The 12,363-nt window shown below is 39.9% G+C and overlaps 1 protein-coding gene across 3 annotated transcripts in view; it reads right to left on the reverse strand.

The window, feature by feature from the left end:
- Positions 1-323: 323 nt before the first annotated feature.
- Positions 324-12,363, reverse strand: part of LOC143018532 (uncharacterized) — a 162,834-nt gene continuing 150,794 nt past the window's right edge. For all 3 annotated transcript variants that reach the window (XM_076173968.1, XM_076173969.1, XM_076173967.1), the window contains exons 12-16: positions 10,204-10,419; positions 8,839-9,004; positions 6,993-7,142; positions 3,335-3,441; positions 324-1,714 (exon numbers count right to left, since the gene is read on the reverse strand). In XM_076173968.1, the coding sequence (XP_076030083.1) occupies positions 1,598-1,714; positions 3,335-3,441; positions 6,993-7,142; positions 8,839-9,004; positions 10,204-10,419 (756 nt within the window). In that variant the 3' untranslated portion in view covers positions 324-1,597. The remainder of the gene's footprint in view (positions 1,715-3,334; positions 3,442-6,992; positions 7,143-8,838; positions 9,005-10,203; positions 10,420-12,363) is intronic.

Raw genomic sequence — 12,363 nt, forward strand, 5'->3', positions numbered from 1 at the left:
CTCTTCCGCCACCCACAAATTTCACCAAGTGCTCACACGGTGGCAACACACTCCATGTTTACACGTGATCGGCTGTTTATACTCTATTGAATGTTTATTATAAGCATTTCCTTGTGTATGTTAAGTTTACAGGTATGAATATTGCAGCAGTCATTGCCGCATAAAACTCTACGGGAATGAGACATACAAAGTCGGATTAACTGAACATTTCGGTTAATCAGACATTTCTAATCCCCCTTGGAGTTTGGATAAGTGGAAGTTTACTGTATGTGAATATAATTAGGTAAATATACACGTGTGCATAGAAAAATAAAATGCATGTCTGTGACACTGTTTCCATATTTAATTCCACTTGTGAACGAACTCTTGTGCTATGTTCAACACATGGCAACAGTGAGAACTTGGAAGCCTCAAACTTTGGGAAACATCCCTAACTCCAATAGGGCATATCCTACTGTAGATTCACAACGTAATGAGCACAAAACATATATCTTACCATTATGAATATATGATATGCTTTCATTGTTATCATAGGTGCGAGCTAAAATATAATCCAAAGTTGTTTTATTCCTGCCATAAATATAGGACTGGGTTGTTACATACCACAAGGAGGAACAACCTAAAGAACACAGTCATCTTCAGTCTACCTTCTCCATATCAAAACAAAGCAATACTTCTTTATACACAGGAACTTTAAGTAACCCTATATAGATTAATGCAATTCCTTGTCATGAATAAACTTCCCTCTAGTAGAGTGTCATTCTCTTTAATAGCCATACTTTTTCCTCCCATTATGGTTGAACAAATAGTAAAGCACATTTCAAGGAGGTTGTCAGATGAATGATATGTGGAGTGGGTGGCCTTTGTCCACAAACAACACACCACAGATACTCATTCTCTGGCTCAAGGTTATTTGTGATAACTCACAGACTCTTCACTTAGTTAGATATTTGGCAACAACAGTATCTAATAATAATAACAGCACCTCATCAGTGTCGAAGGCTTGGTACTCTTGAAAAGTCCATGCAATGAGCTCATTAGCAAAGCTGATCAAGGCTGCAGCTCTTGTGGATGGTATACAGTAAACAGAGAGGGGGTCACCCATTAAATTGTCTGCCTTCCTCTTTATAAATTTAATAATCAGACACTTTACTTGTCATTTATTTTTTGTTTCTTTTTAGTTAAAACTTACTGTACAAGTGTCATTGCATATTTGCTACCTATACCATGCTCAATAACATCAATCATTTGTACCTGGAACTTGCACACAAGAACCAATTATGTCTTTATCAAGTGGATGCAAAAGAACCAACAACTATACCGGTATACCTTTACCACATGGATGTGCTTCCATAGGTCTTACCAATGTACTGAATAACAGTCTGCACATGACTGATCTTGCTTATACACATGAAGTGTTCTTCTCTCATCCAAACCCAATATCATTTGTGTGATACTGTGGCAGCTCATCCAAGATACTACTGATTAATGCATAGCTGATCCAGGCTTGTCTTTGATAGTTTTAGTTAGTGCATAGAAGTCCTGGTTTGTCAGTGATGGTTGAGTTAGTGCAAAGCAACACATCTCTTGGAAGTATTCAGTGGAGATTCTTGATATTCAGATCCAAAATGCGATGCCCAGCAACATATACTCTTGAAATGTTACGATCATCTCCATTGTAGAGGAACTTCTGAATCTTGTCTTCCATAGTGTCCTGAAACAAATGAAGCATTAAAACATGTCTTGACCCTCAGGGTCATCTAAATATTAATTTGGCTGCTGACAACTAGTAACTGTTTTCCTCCTCTTACTGAAGTAATACTGTATATTGCTGTGGCAAACACAAACTGACATGATCAGAATAGACACCATGAACCTTTATATGCACATTTTGCTTGTTAAAACTTTTTTCAAGTGTACAGACATGGAATACAACCTTTTAAGCTACTGGGTATGTTTACACTTCAGAATGGATGAGAAAGCAAAGGGACATAAGGGCAGGGCATTTCATGGTTTGCCATTTAAAGCTTTTCTAACTTCAGAAATTAAATAAATCAAAGGGGTGCAATATTAAACATCCCTCTGTTTTGTTATATAGTATTTGAACTCTGAATAATTGCTACTTCTAAACATTTTCTCCTTATCTTGTCAGTTTCACATAAAATCATTTCAGCATGGTCCCCGGCCATTAAATGGTTGGTGTTGTCTCGGTGTGTGACCCAGGTATTAGTGGTATTGTCGTTTCACATATTACTGTGATGTTCACATATATGGGTTATTAGATCATATACCTTCCCAAACTCTGTCACTAACTGATTTAGACCCTCCTTTGACCCTGCCAACCACAGTGTCATCTGCAAACAACAAATGGCTCACCTCCCACTTTCCTCCACTATCTCTCACCATCTCCAATCCCTTGCCCATCACCCTTGCATTTACCTACTGTATCACCCCATCCTTATACACATTGAACAACCATGGCAACATGACAGTCCTGATGCAGTCCCTTCACCACTCACTATCTCCATTCTCAATCCTAAAACAACCTCTATTACTCTCATAAAAAACTTGATTACTCTTAACAAATTTCCCCCTATCCCTTATATCTGAATTACCTCCCACAGTACCTTCCTGTCTACCTTGTCATAAGCCTTCTCCAAACCCACAAAGGCCCAAACCATTCTTATCTTTTGCCAAAAACTTCTTGCAAATCTGCCTTACCACAAAAATTTGATCAATGCAACCTCTACCTTTTCTAAACCCACAATGCTCCTCACTAATTATTCCCTCTGTTCCTTTCCTATTCCTCTCAATTAAAACCCTCTCATATGCCTTTCCAACTACCCTTAACACAGTGATCCCTCTAAAACTACTACATTAACATTTGTCCCTTTTTCTTTTGTAAAGCAGAAATACACAAATACTCCTCCAGTCTTCTGAAACCCTCTCCTCCCTTAGACACACATTAAACAACCTTACTAGCCAATCCACTATAACTGTACCTCCCTTTTTCAGACACTATGCATTACATCAATTCTGGGTTGCCTTACCAGCTCTCATTACTTTCAAAGCTCTTTGTACCTCAACTTTTCTTGTACCTCTGATGAATAAAAATCTGTGCCAGTGACACTGTAATGACTAATACAATCATGATTTTTGCCCTGCAAGCCTGGAAATCCAGGGCAGGTATATTTCTTTTTAAATAAAACACCACTTTGGACAAATAAGATAATATGACAGAATGAAATGCTAAACCAACACATCAAATTTTTTTAAATTATGAGGGTGCTTTGAAGGATATTCCCTTTCATGAGGAAAATAATGAATCCCTTACTTTGCTAAAAATGTCAATTGGAGACCCTGGTGCTGCTACGTCCACAAGAAGAGCATCAAACTCCTTGTCAATCTCAAAGTTGCCTATGCGGTCCTCCATACTTAACACTGCAAGAAAAAGTTATATACATATTAAACTTTTGCAGCAGAAACAACCTTACATTAATTATGCTCCTTACTGTGAAGTTCACAAGGAGGTTAGAGGCAGTTAAGTAAAAAGTTTGAAGATCAACCAAAAAGAAAGCATTAATCCTTTAATAACTAGTATCTTCATCAGATGTGATAATTAACTGCTATGAGAAAAGATACACTTATCTTCATCTAATACATTATTGATCAATTTGACGTTTACAAATTTCTTTCTAGTCTAAAAAATCTTACATCTCCATGCAATTTTATTATTTACCTATTACCAATATTCTAAATGTTTGCCAACAAGTGCTGTCTTTTGAAATGGTCACTTGTTCATAAATTTTTCTTCAGCTCTCACTAAGGAAATAAAGGAAATTTAGCTCATCTCCACAAGGAGATGTGCCTGGTTTCCAGATTAGACCTAGAGACTCTATTCACCTTACCACCTCTCTCCATATATCTTCCTATCCCTTACTCTTGTTTTTTCACAAAAGGAGGTCAGTACTCTAGTGCCTGCCCTTCCACATCTATTCCTTTTAGTCAGAGACATATATACCATCCCAGGACCATACACATGCCCAACATGCACAAAACCAATCAACTCTTTACACATACATACATACATATACCAAGGCTTTTTCCCCCTTTCAAGGGAGGTAGCCAGAAAGGGAAAGGCATAAAATCACTCCCACCCACTCCATCCCTAAATACACTCCACACCCCTCCCATCCTCCCTCCCATCTGAGCACCTCCTGGATGACGGGTCATCCCTGCACCTTGCCCACCGCCCTGGGTCAGAAGCAGTGTCACAAGACACAGCACATCCACAGCAAGGCCGCTTCATTTAATCGGCGACCCCCCCTCTCCTCTTTACACAAATCCAATAAATGTAAGACATGCCATTGTTAGTTCTACCTCACATGTACACTTTCCAATGCAAACTAGTACACAAAAAATTGGAGCAGCAACTGTCACGCAAGAACACATGCACCTAAAAAAGACAATGACATATCTTAAACATACTACAAATAAATATAAATGCAATCATAAACCAACACATGGAGCTGCTTTAATTCCTAAATGAACACATCATAGACATATTTCATTCAAGAACCATACTGACACCACAATCAACACTTCTCACCCATTGCACAAGGAAAGATAGTACACAACACAAAGGCAGACTCATAACACTAATAAACAACGTACCCTTTTCTGACAACACAAAAGAAACCAAACATACACTAACAAATACTACAACAGAAATAATCTCAATCTAAACACAAAGAAAACAACTTACATATACCAAGGGCTTTTTCCCCCTTACAAGGGAGGTGGCCAAAGTCAAAAGGCAAAATTCCACTCCCACCCATTTCTTCTCCATATACTCCAGTTCTAATCTCCATCCCTCCCTCTTTTCTTTTCTTCTCCAGGATAATGGGTCATCCCTGCATCTTGCCCACTGCCCTGGGTCAGAAGCAATGCAGCAAGACACAGCACATCCACAGCAAAGCTGCAGCAACCCACCCTCTCCGTCCTCTCATACAGAAAAAGAAAAGACAGAGAGAAATCCATTCGGGCTTTATCAAAATATCATTCACATATAACCACTCCCCAACCCCCCATCCCCCACCCACTCCCTTCCATGCATCACATCATCCATACACAACCATTCTCCACTCACCCCTTTCTTCTGTCTTCTTCCTTCCTTTCAACAGACATCCTCCTCTTTCTCAACACCTTTTTTTTCCCTTCCATGCTTCTTTTATTAATCTTTCCTCACTCATTCTTTTCAAGTGTCCAAATTATCCCAATACTCTTTCATCAACCCCATCTCCCAACTCTTTTACCACCCCCACTCTCCTCCTCACCTCCTCATTTCTCACTCTATCCAGCCTAGTACCCCTACCATACTTCTCAACCAAATCTACAGCAACACTTCTCACCAACTGGACAAAAGAACACAAATACATACCTCATCTCTACATCAACAACACTCTAATACCACACACAAACACACCGAAAATTCTTGGTGTAACATACGATACATCCATGTCTTTCAAACAACACCTCACAATCATAAAAAACAAATGCACACCTAGACTTAACGCACTTAAGTCAATCACTGGAACAACATTTGGACAAAACAAAGAAACTAATATAACAATATACAAACAATGCATACGCTCAGTGATGAATTATGCAAGTCCTGCATGGGCTCCTAATCTCAGTGAGACACACCACAACACCCTTCAAATCATACAAAACAAAGCCCTAAAAACAATTACAGGCTGCACAAATACATCACCTACAGACCATTTACACCATGAAACAAAAGTCCTCAAAGTCAAGGACCACCTCGACATGAGAGGCACACAAACACTTGCTGCAGCCACCACAAACACATCACACCCGCTACACTACATAGCAGAACACCCACACACACCAAGAAACATTAAAACTACACCCAAAGACCTTTATTACGCACAGATACTCTCTTCTCTTCCTCCACAACCACCAAATACCAGCCTCCGGAAACATATTCATAATCATATCACTCACCGCTCCATTAACACACTGAAAGACAACACACTGCTGCATGCCAGACCCCCTGATATCCACCCTTCTGAATCCTCTCTCCCACGAAAGGACAGAGTCCACTTGGCCAGACTGCGATGCAGTCACCACCCAGCACTTCTAAGCTACCAGAAGAGGCTGGACGACCGTGTTGTGAACAGCTGCCCAGGATGTAACACTTCACCCCATACCATACAACACATAATGGAAGACTGCATTATACACAATCATGCACGCAAACAACACAACATACACTCTATAAAGGATTTGTGGGAAAACCCAGTTTCGGCTGTGGCCTTCCTTGGGGAGACGGGACTGCTCGGACAGACAGTCTAGGGAACGACAACAACAACAACAACAACCATACTTCTCAGACATTTCATCTCAAACACATCTAAACTTCCTCTCTTATGTTCTCTGTTTCTACTCCATACAGTACTGTCAGCACAATCACTCCTTCATACAATTTCCCCTTAGCATCCATTCCCATATGTCTACTTATCATTACACTTTTTAATCCCTCAAGGCATTTAACTCGCTTCTCTCAATCTACATTCTACCCCTACCTCCACTCCTCCCTTTCCCATCACATGCACCCCCAAGTATCTAAAGCTATCCATTTCCTCCAGCCTCTCTCTCTCTTAATACTTACTTCCAATTTGCTACCATCCTCATCAATTCAAAAGAAGTGCTTAAGAGGCACAGCCCTTCCACAACAGGGCCTGACAAATATAGCTAGTTTACTTACACTGCTTCATCATGCAGCAAAATTGATACTATGTAAATTACCAACAGCCCATTTCCTCTTGTGAAAGGGTGGCAGTGATTTTAAGATAAACTAGTTATGAGTTTCCTCAATCAATCCATTACATAAGGCAGTATTAGACAAGCAAATCCCCACTAATCTGACCTGAAAAGTGTAGAGCCACAAGTGCTGACATGATAATTACCTTTGGCTCCACCTAATGTGGCCATTCGGAAAGCTTCTTTGTAAGTGAGGCGCTGGTAGTCTTGGTCACGCTCGAGGGCAATAACATTGGATACCTGCAGGGCATGACGGATGGCATCCAGCATAGAAGGACTGAATCCACCCGAGCAATCTAGATAAATAATAGAATACAAATAACAATAATTAATACTCGTGTTATTTATGAGCTTTGTTAATAACTGCTACAGCCTGAGACTGAAATTAGATTAAAAATAATAAGTGACACTATAGGTGCTGCACAAAGGGCCTTGCACTTTATCTCCAGGTTGACCCCGCACACCAATCCCATGGCTATATGTATGTGTGTGTGTGTATATATATATATATATATATATATATATATATATGTATATATATATATATACTTATGTATTTGTACAACACTGAATGGGTCCCTTGTCATGTGATAGCTGAGTTTGAGTCCTTGGCAGTACCTCATTTCAATTTCTGGTTGTGGCCTCCATTGGGTCTCCTGATGTTGATGGCTTAGAATTAAAGTGAACTGTGGTTGTTGAAATGTGTGTGTGTGTATATATATATATATATATATATGCTTAAAAGTGGCAGTCTGCCGACAAGATTGACTAGATAAACACCACATGAGGACGGAGCCTTTATTTGTACGACGTTTCACTTATTACAGCTTTTTCAAGTACAAGTTGAGATACAAATGCTTGAGACAGGGGCATGTTTAACATATCTCCTCACATTATTCCCCTAATACCCATGGCCAGCAAAATATTAAATATTTAAACCACCCTTTGTGGACATTTCGCTCACGGACGTTTGGGCCAGCATTCTCATCCTTTCCCAGTGTCCAATCCCCCCACCCTCCTCCTCCTCCTCTTCCTTCCCCCCCCCCCTTTTTCTCTCCCCGTTCCCTCCTTTCCCCCTATTTAATCTCAAGCATTTGTATCTCAACTTGTACTTGAAAAAGCTGTAATAAGCGAAACGTCGTACAAATAAAGGCTCCGTCCTCATATGGTGTTTATCTAGTCATATATATATATATTCATTATCCTTGATGGATCTCTATCTTGCCTTACGGTCCTCTGAATTCTCTTAGAATACATTATCACTGCTGGTAGGTACACCTCTTTGATATCAAGTGCTCTACCAAATACTTAAATAAATACACATTCATTTGTTTTATTTTTATTTTTGCTACTTGTGGATGAAGTAGCACACTGCTGTTTTTTTCAGTTGGTTATGCTAGTTTTGAACCACCATTACTGGTCCCAGCATGAGAAAAGAGGAATCCTAGGAGTATTAAAAGGGAGATTTAAGGACAGCAGAAACAAAGGCTGGTAAAAGATATAAAGTGGCTCAGCATTCTTCCATGAATGAAGATTTGTTTCTAAACATAAAAGACCGATGCATAATTCTGGTAATTAATTGGTGCAACTGGAGTCTCTATAGCAGCATTTCTCAACCAGGGTTCCCAAGAACCCTAAGGTTCTGCAAAAGGTCCCTAAGGGTTTCGCGAGAACAAGTGAGATAAGCTAATGCGCTTTTGATCTTTTATCTAATTTCATATACATAATATAATTAAACATGCACGGCATATTCTTGGTTATTGTAATAATGTAATATAGACATCATCCTATCTAACCTATTATGATGAAAATAAAATGAGAAAGATATGGTATATGTCTTTTTTTTCTGCGCAGGGGTTCCCTGAGACCTGCAATTCATTTTAAAGGTTACACAAGGGTAAAAAGGTTGAGAAACGCTGCTCTAAAGTAACGATTATATATAACTTTGCCGTTATTATCCAAGTAAAGGAAACCTGTTATCATTAAACTTACCTGTGCCTAAACCTATTTTAAGACCATGGTTTATAAGTCTTCGGACATCACACAGACCAGACCGGATGGATATGTTTGAGTTTGGACAATGAGCAACTCCTACACCACGCTCACGTAACGTATAGATTTCTTCATCAAGTAACCAGACACAATGTGCCATAATTGACTGCAACAAGCAAAACAAAAGCCTGTATTAGAATTATGATCTTAAATACAAGTCTAAATAGGCACAGAAAGAGCCAATACTCACAGCGACAAGAATAAACTGTCTTAATATTCTATAATAAATGATGGGGAGAGGTATGTCTTGAAATAAATAGTAGCATGGCTATATAATCTGTATATAGATGCAGTGATGAGAAATGTGAATGTAAATACTGGAGTTATGAATTCAGGGGTAAGTCTGGAGGAAAGTGTACAAGTATGGATATCAAACATTCTAATATGTACATGTGACATTGTTCTGATTGCAGAGACAGAAGAGGGCTAGAAGAGGTTGGTGAATGAATTGGATAAGGTTTGCTAGAGGAAGTACATCCTTCAGAGGCAGGTACCTGGTCTTTAGAACAAATCCAATGTTTACATATTCAAAACACTCAAACTTTCATCTTATTCTCTCTCTCTCTGATAAGAAGAGCAGGTCACTAGTACTTGAACCCTCTCTTCTGTTGCAAGTCAGTGCACACCTATCTTATCCTTGTAATAACTCCAAATCTTGAATTCATTTAGAATGCATGATACTTAATAATACAAACTAATACATAACAAATTGGACCTGGTGCCTGCACACACCTAAAAACTTAGCCACAAATGCCTTAACACAAATCAAACTCATTCTAAACATGCTACAAATAAATACATATATATCAAAGGGTCTTCCCCCTTATGAAAGGGTAACTGAGTCAAAGTAGACACCCATCTTATACCCATCAATACCCATTCATCACCCCTTCTTTCTTAGCACATTATGGACTGGTCACATGCTCATTCAATCAATCTATTGCACCAGATCTTTCTTGCAGAAGACCTAGAACTCCTAGGTAATTGGCAATACCCACTAGACTGGCCCACAAGTCACTCAAGAAAGACATATTGTGTTGCCTGAATATGGATAAGGTGGGATAGTATAGAATGAAATGTTCAATGTCTTCAATGTAATGGTTACTTCTTAGGCAGTTTGTTTATGGGGTCAGACCCATTTTATTTTGGTAGTGTTTTAGTGCTGACTGGTGACCTCAATATAGTCATGTTATTGTGGTTCTTGTTTCTTTTGGGAGAGATTTTTTCTGTGGGGCTAATATATGGACAGGCTTGATGGGATATGAACTGGGTGGTGAGCATGGTTATTAACATATCATGTCCTACCTTTTCAGTTAGAAGTCTCATGCTATCATATACATCAGTATATGATTTTGCCCAGGGAAACAACTCCTTGACCCAGTTGCACTCTGGCTGTGTTTCACACAAATGGCTCTGTATGTGACAACCATATTTGGCAGCCATCTGACCTAAGGATGCTAGCTGGTCTTCAGGACAGGTGGGAGCAAATCGAGGTGTTATAATTGGCTGGACTAGTGGTGACTGGAGAGAAGAAGCAGAAATATAATTCTTAAATTATGAAAAAAAATATATACTTAAAATAATAATGGTTAAAAGAGTATAATAACAGTTAAATTCTTACGAACCCTTTCATTCAAAATCATATTCAGGCAATACTATCTGGTGGGGAGAGATTTGCTGCCTGGAAAAATAATACTGATAAAATGTACTGATGTAATACAGGGGTCATAAGAGGAAATACATGCAGTTGGGATCATACAGATAGGGTAAAGTAGGGGAGGAGGAAGAGAAGAGAGGAAGGAGGAGGGGGAGGAATTGAGAGGAAGAGGGGAGAAAGTAAGGAAGAGGAGGAAAGAGAAGAAAGGGAGAGGAGGAATGGGGAGGAGTAGCTAGCAAGATGGGGGAAGAAGTGGTAGAAGGAAGGAGGGAGGAAGAAGGAAAGAGGGAGGGTCAAAGAAGGGAGGAGAGAGGGAAGATGATGGGAAAGAGAAAGGTGGGATGATGGAGGGAGGGAGGATGGATAGAAAGAGGAGGAAGGTGAGAGGGAGAAGAAAGGTGGGAAGAAAAAAGGGGGAGGACAAAGGGGGAAGAAAAAGGAGGGAGGAAGGAGGAAGGAGAAAGAAGGGAGGGAAGAGGAAAGAGTGAGAAAGAAGGGGGGGAGAGTATCTTAGTATTTCATCAGCAATAACCACAGCAGGCCTGTCACTGAGAACAATATTGAACTGAAGAGGTATGATCACGAGTGGAAATCTTTCTTTGATCACAAAAGAATGATGAGTGACTGTGGTCCGTTGTGTTGTCACTAAAGGCCCTATAGGTATTGACTGCATAAAATTTAAGTTGTCAATACTATACATGAGGAGGACGCAAGAGAGGAAAAGGAAGGTGAAGTAGGGGAGAAGGGAGAGGGAAAAGAGGAAGAGTGAGGGAGTAGAGGAAAGGAGGATTGGAGAAGGAGGAATGGAAGGGAAGAAAGAAAGGGGAAAGGCAGAGGGAACAGGGAGAGAGAAGGGGGAAAGAGGATGGAAGGAGACAAGTGGGAGGAAGAAGAGGAAGGTGGAAGGGGAAGAAGAAAAGTGGGAGGAAGAAGGGGAAGGTGGAAGGGGAAGAAGAAAAGTGGGAGGAAGAAGGGGAAGGTGGAAGGGGAAGGAAAAAGGAGGGGAGAAAGAGGAGGGGAGGCAGGGAGGAGGGGAAGGGAGGAAAAGAGGGTTGAATTGGAGGGGAGGGGAGAGGAGGGGAGGGTAAGAGAGGAAGAAAGGAAGAGAAGAAGAATAAAGAGAGAGGAGGATGAAGAAACTGAATAAGAGATAAAAAAGGAGGAGGAGGCAATGAGGTGAAAAATGAGGAGAAAGAAGTGGAGGAGACAGAAGAGGAGATAGGAGAAAGAAGTGGAGGAGAAAGAAGTGAAGGAGAAAGAAGTGGAGATAGAAAAGGAGATAGATGAGATGATTATGGTGGTGATGGTAGTGATGGTGATGGTTATGGTGGTGGTGATGGTGGCAGAAGTAGTAATGGTGGTGGTGATGTTGGTGGTGATAATAGTGATGATGATGATTATGATGATGATGATGATGGTGGTGGTGATGGTGGTGATGTTGGTGGTGATAATAGTGATGATGATGATGATGATGATGATTATGATGATGATGATGGTGATGATGATGATGATGGTGGTGGTCATGGTGGTGATGCTGCTGCTAATGATGATGATGATATATTTATTTTATGTTTTTATGTATTCTTCTGAAGAGGTGTGAGAAAACTAGGCCCATCCTTTTTCCTAATCTAGATTATGCTACTAATTAGCTATCAGAGAAGAATTCTATTATGGAGTAACACTATGGAGGACATACACACAATAATAAAAACAAGACACCTTAAGTTTCACTGACTGGAAACCTGCAGCCCCACAATGGCCAGCAAAAATTCTCAGGCCTTCTCATTGATCCCTCTGAGAAGAAAAAA

The sequence above is a fragment of the Oratosquilla oratoria genome, chromosome 35 (genome assembly GCF_046742065.1).
Source record: "Oratosquilla oratoria isolate Oo_2021 chromosome 35, ASM4674206v1, whole genome shotgun sequence".
Lineage (NCBI taxonomy): Eukaryota > Metazoa > Arthropoda > Malacostraca > Stomatopoda > Squillidae > Oratosquilla > Oratosquilla oratoria.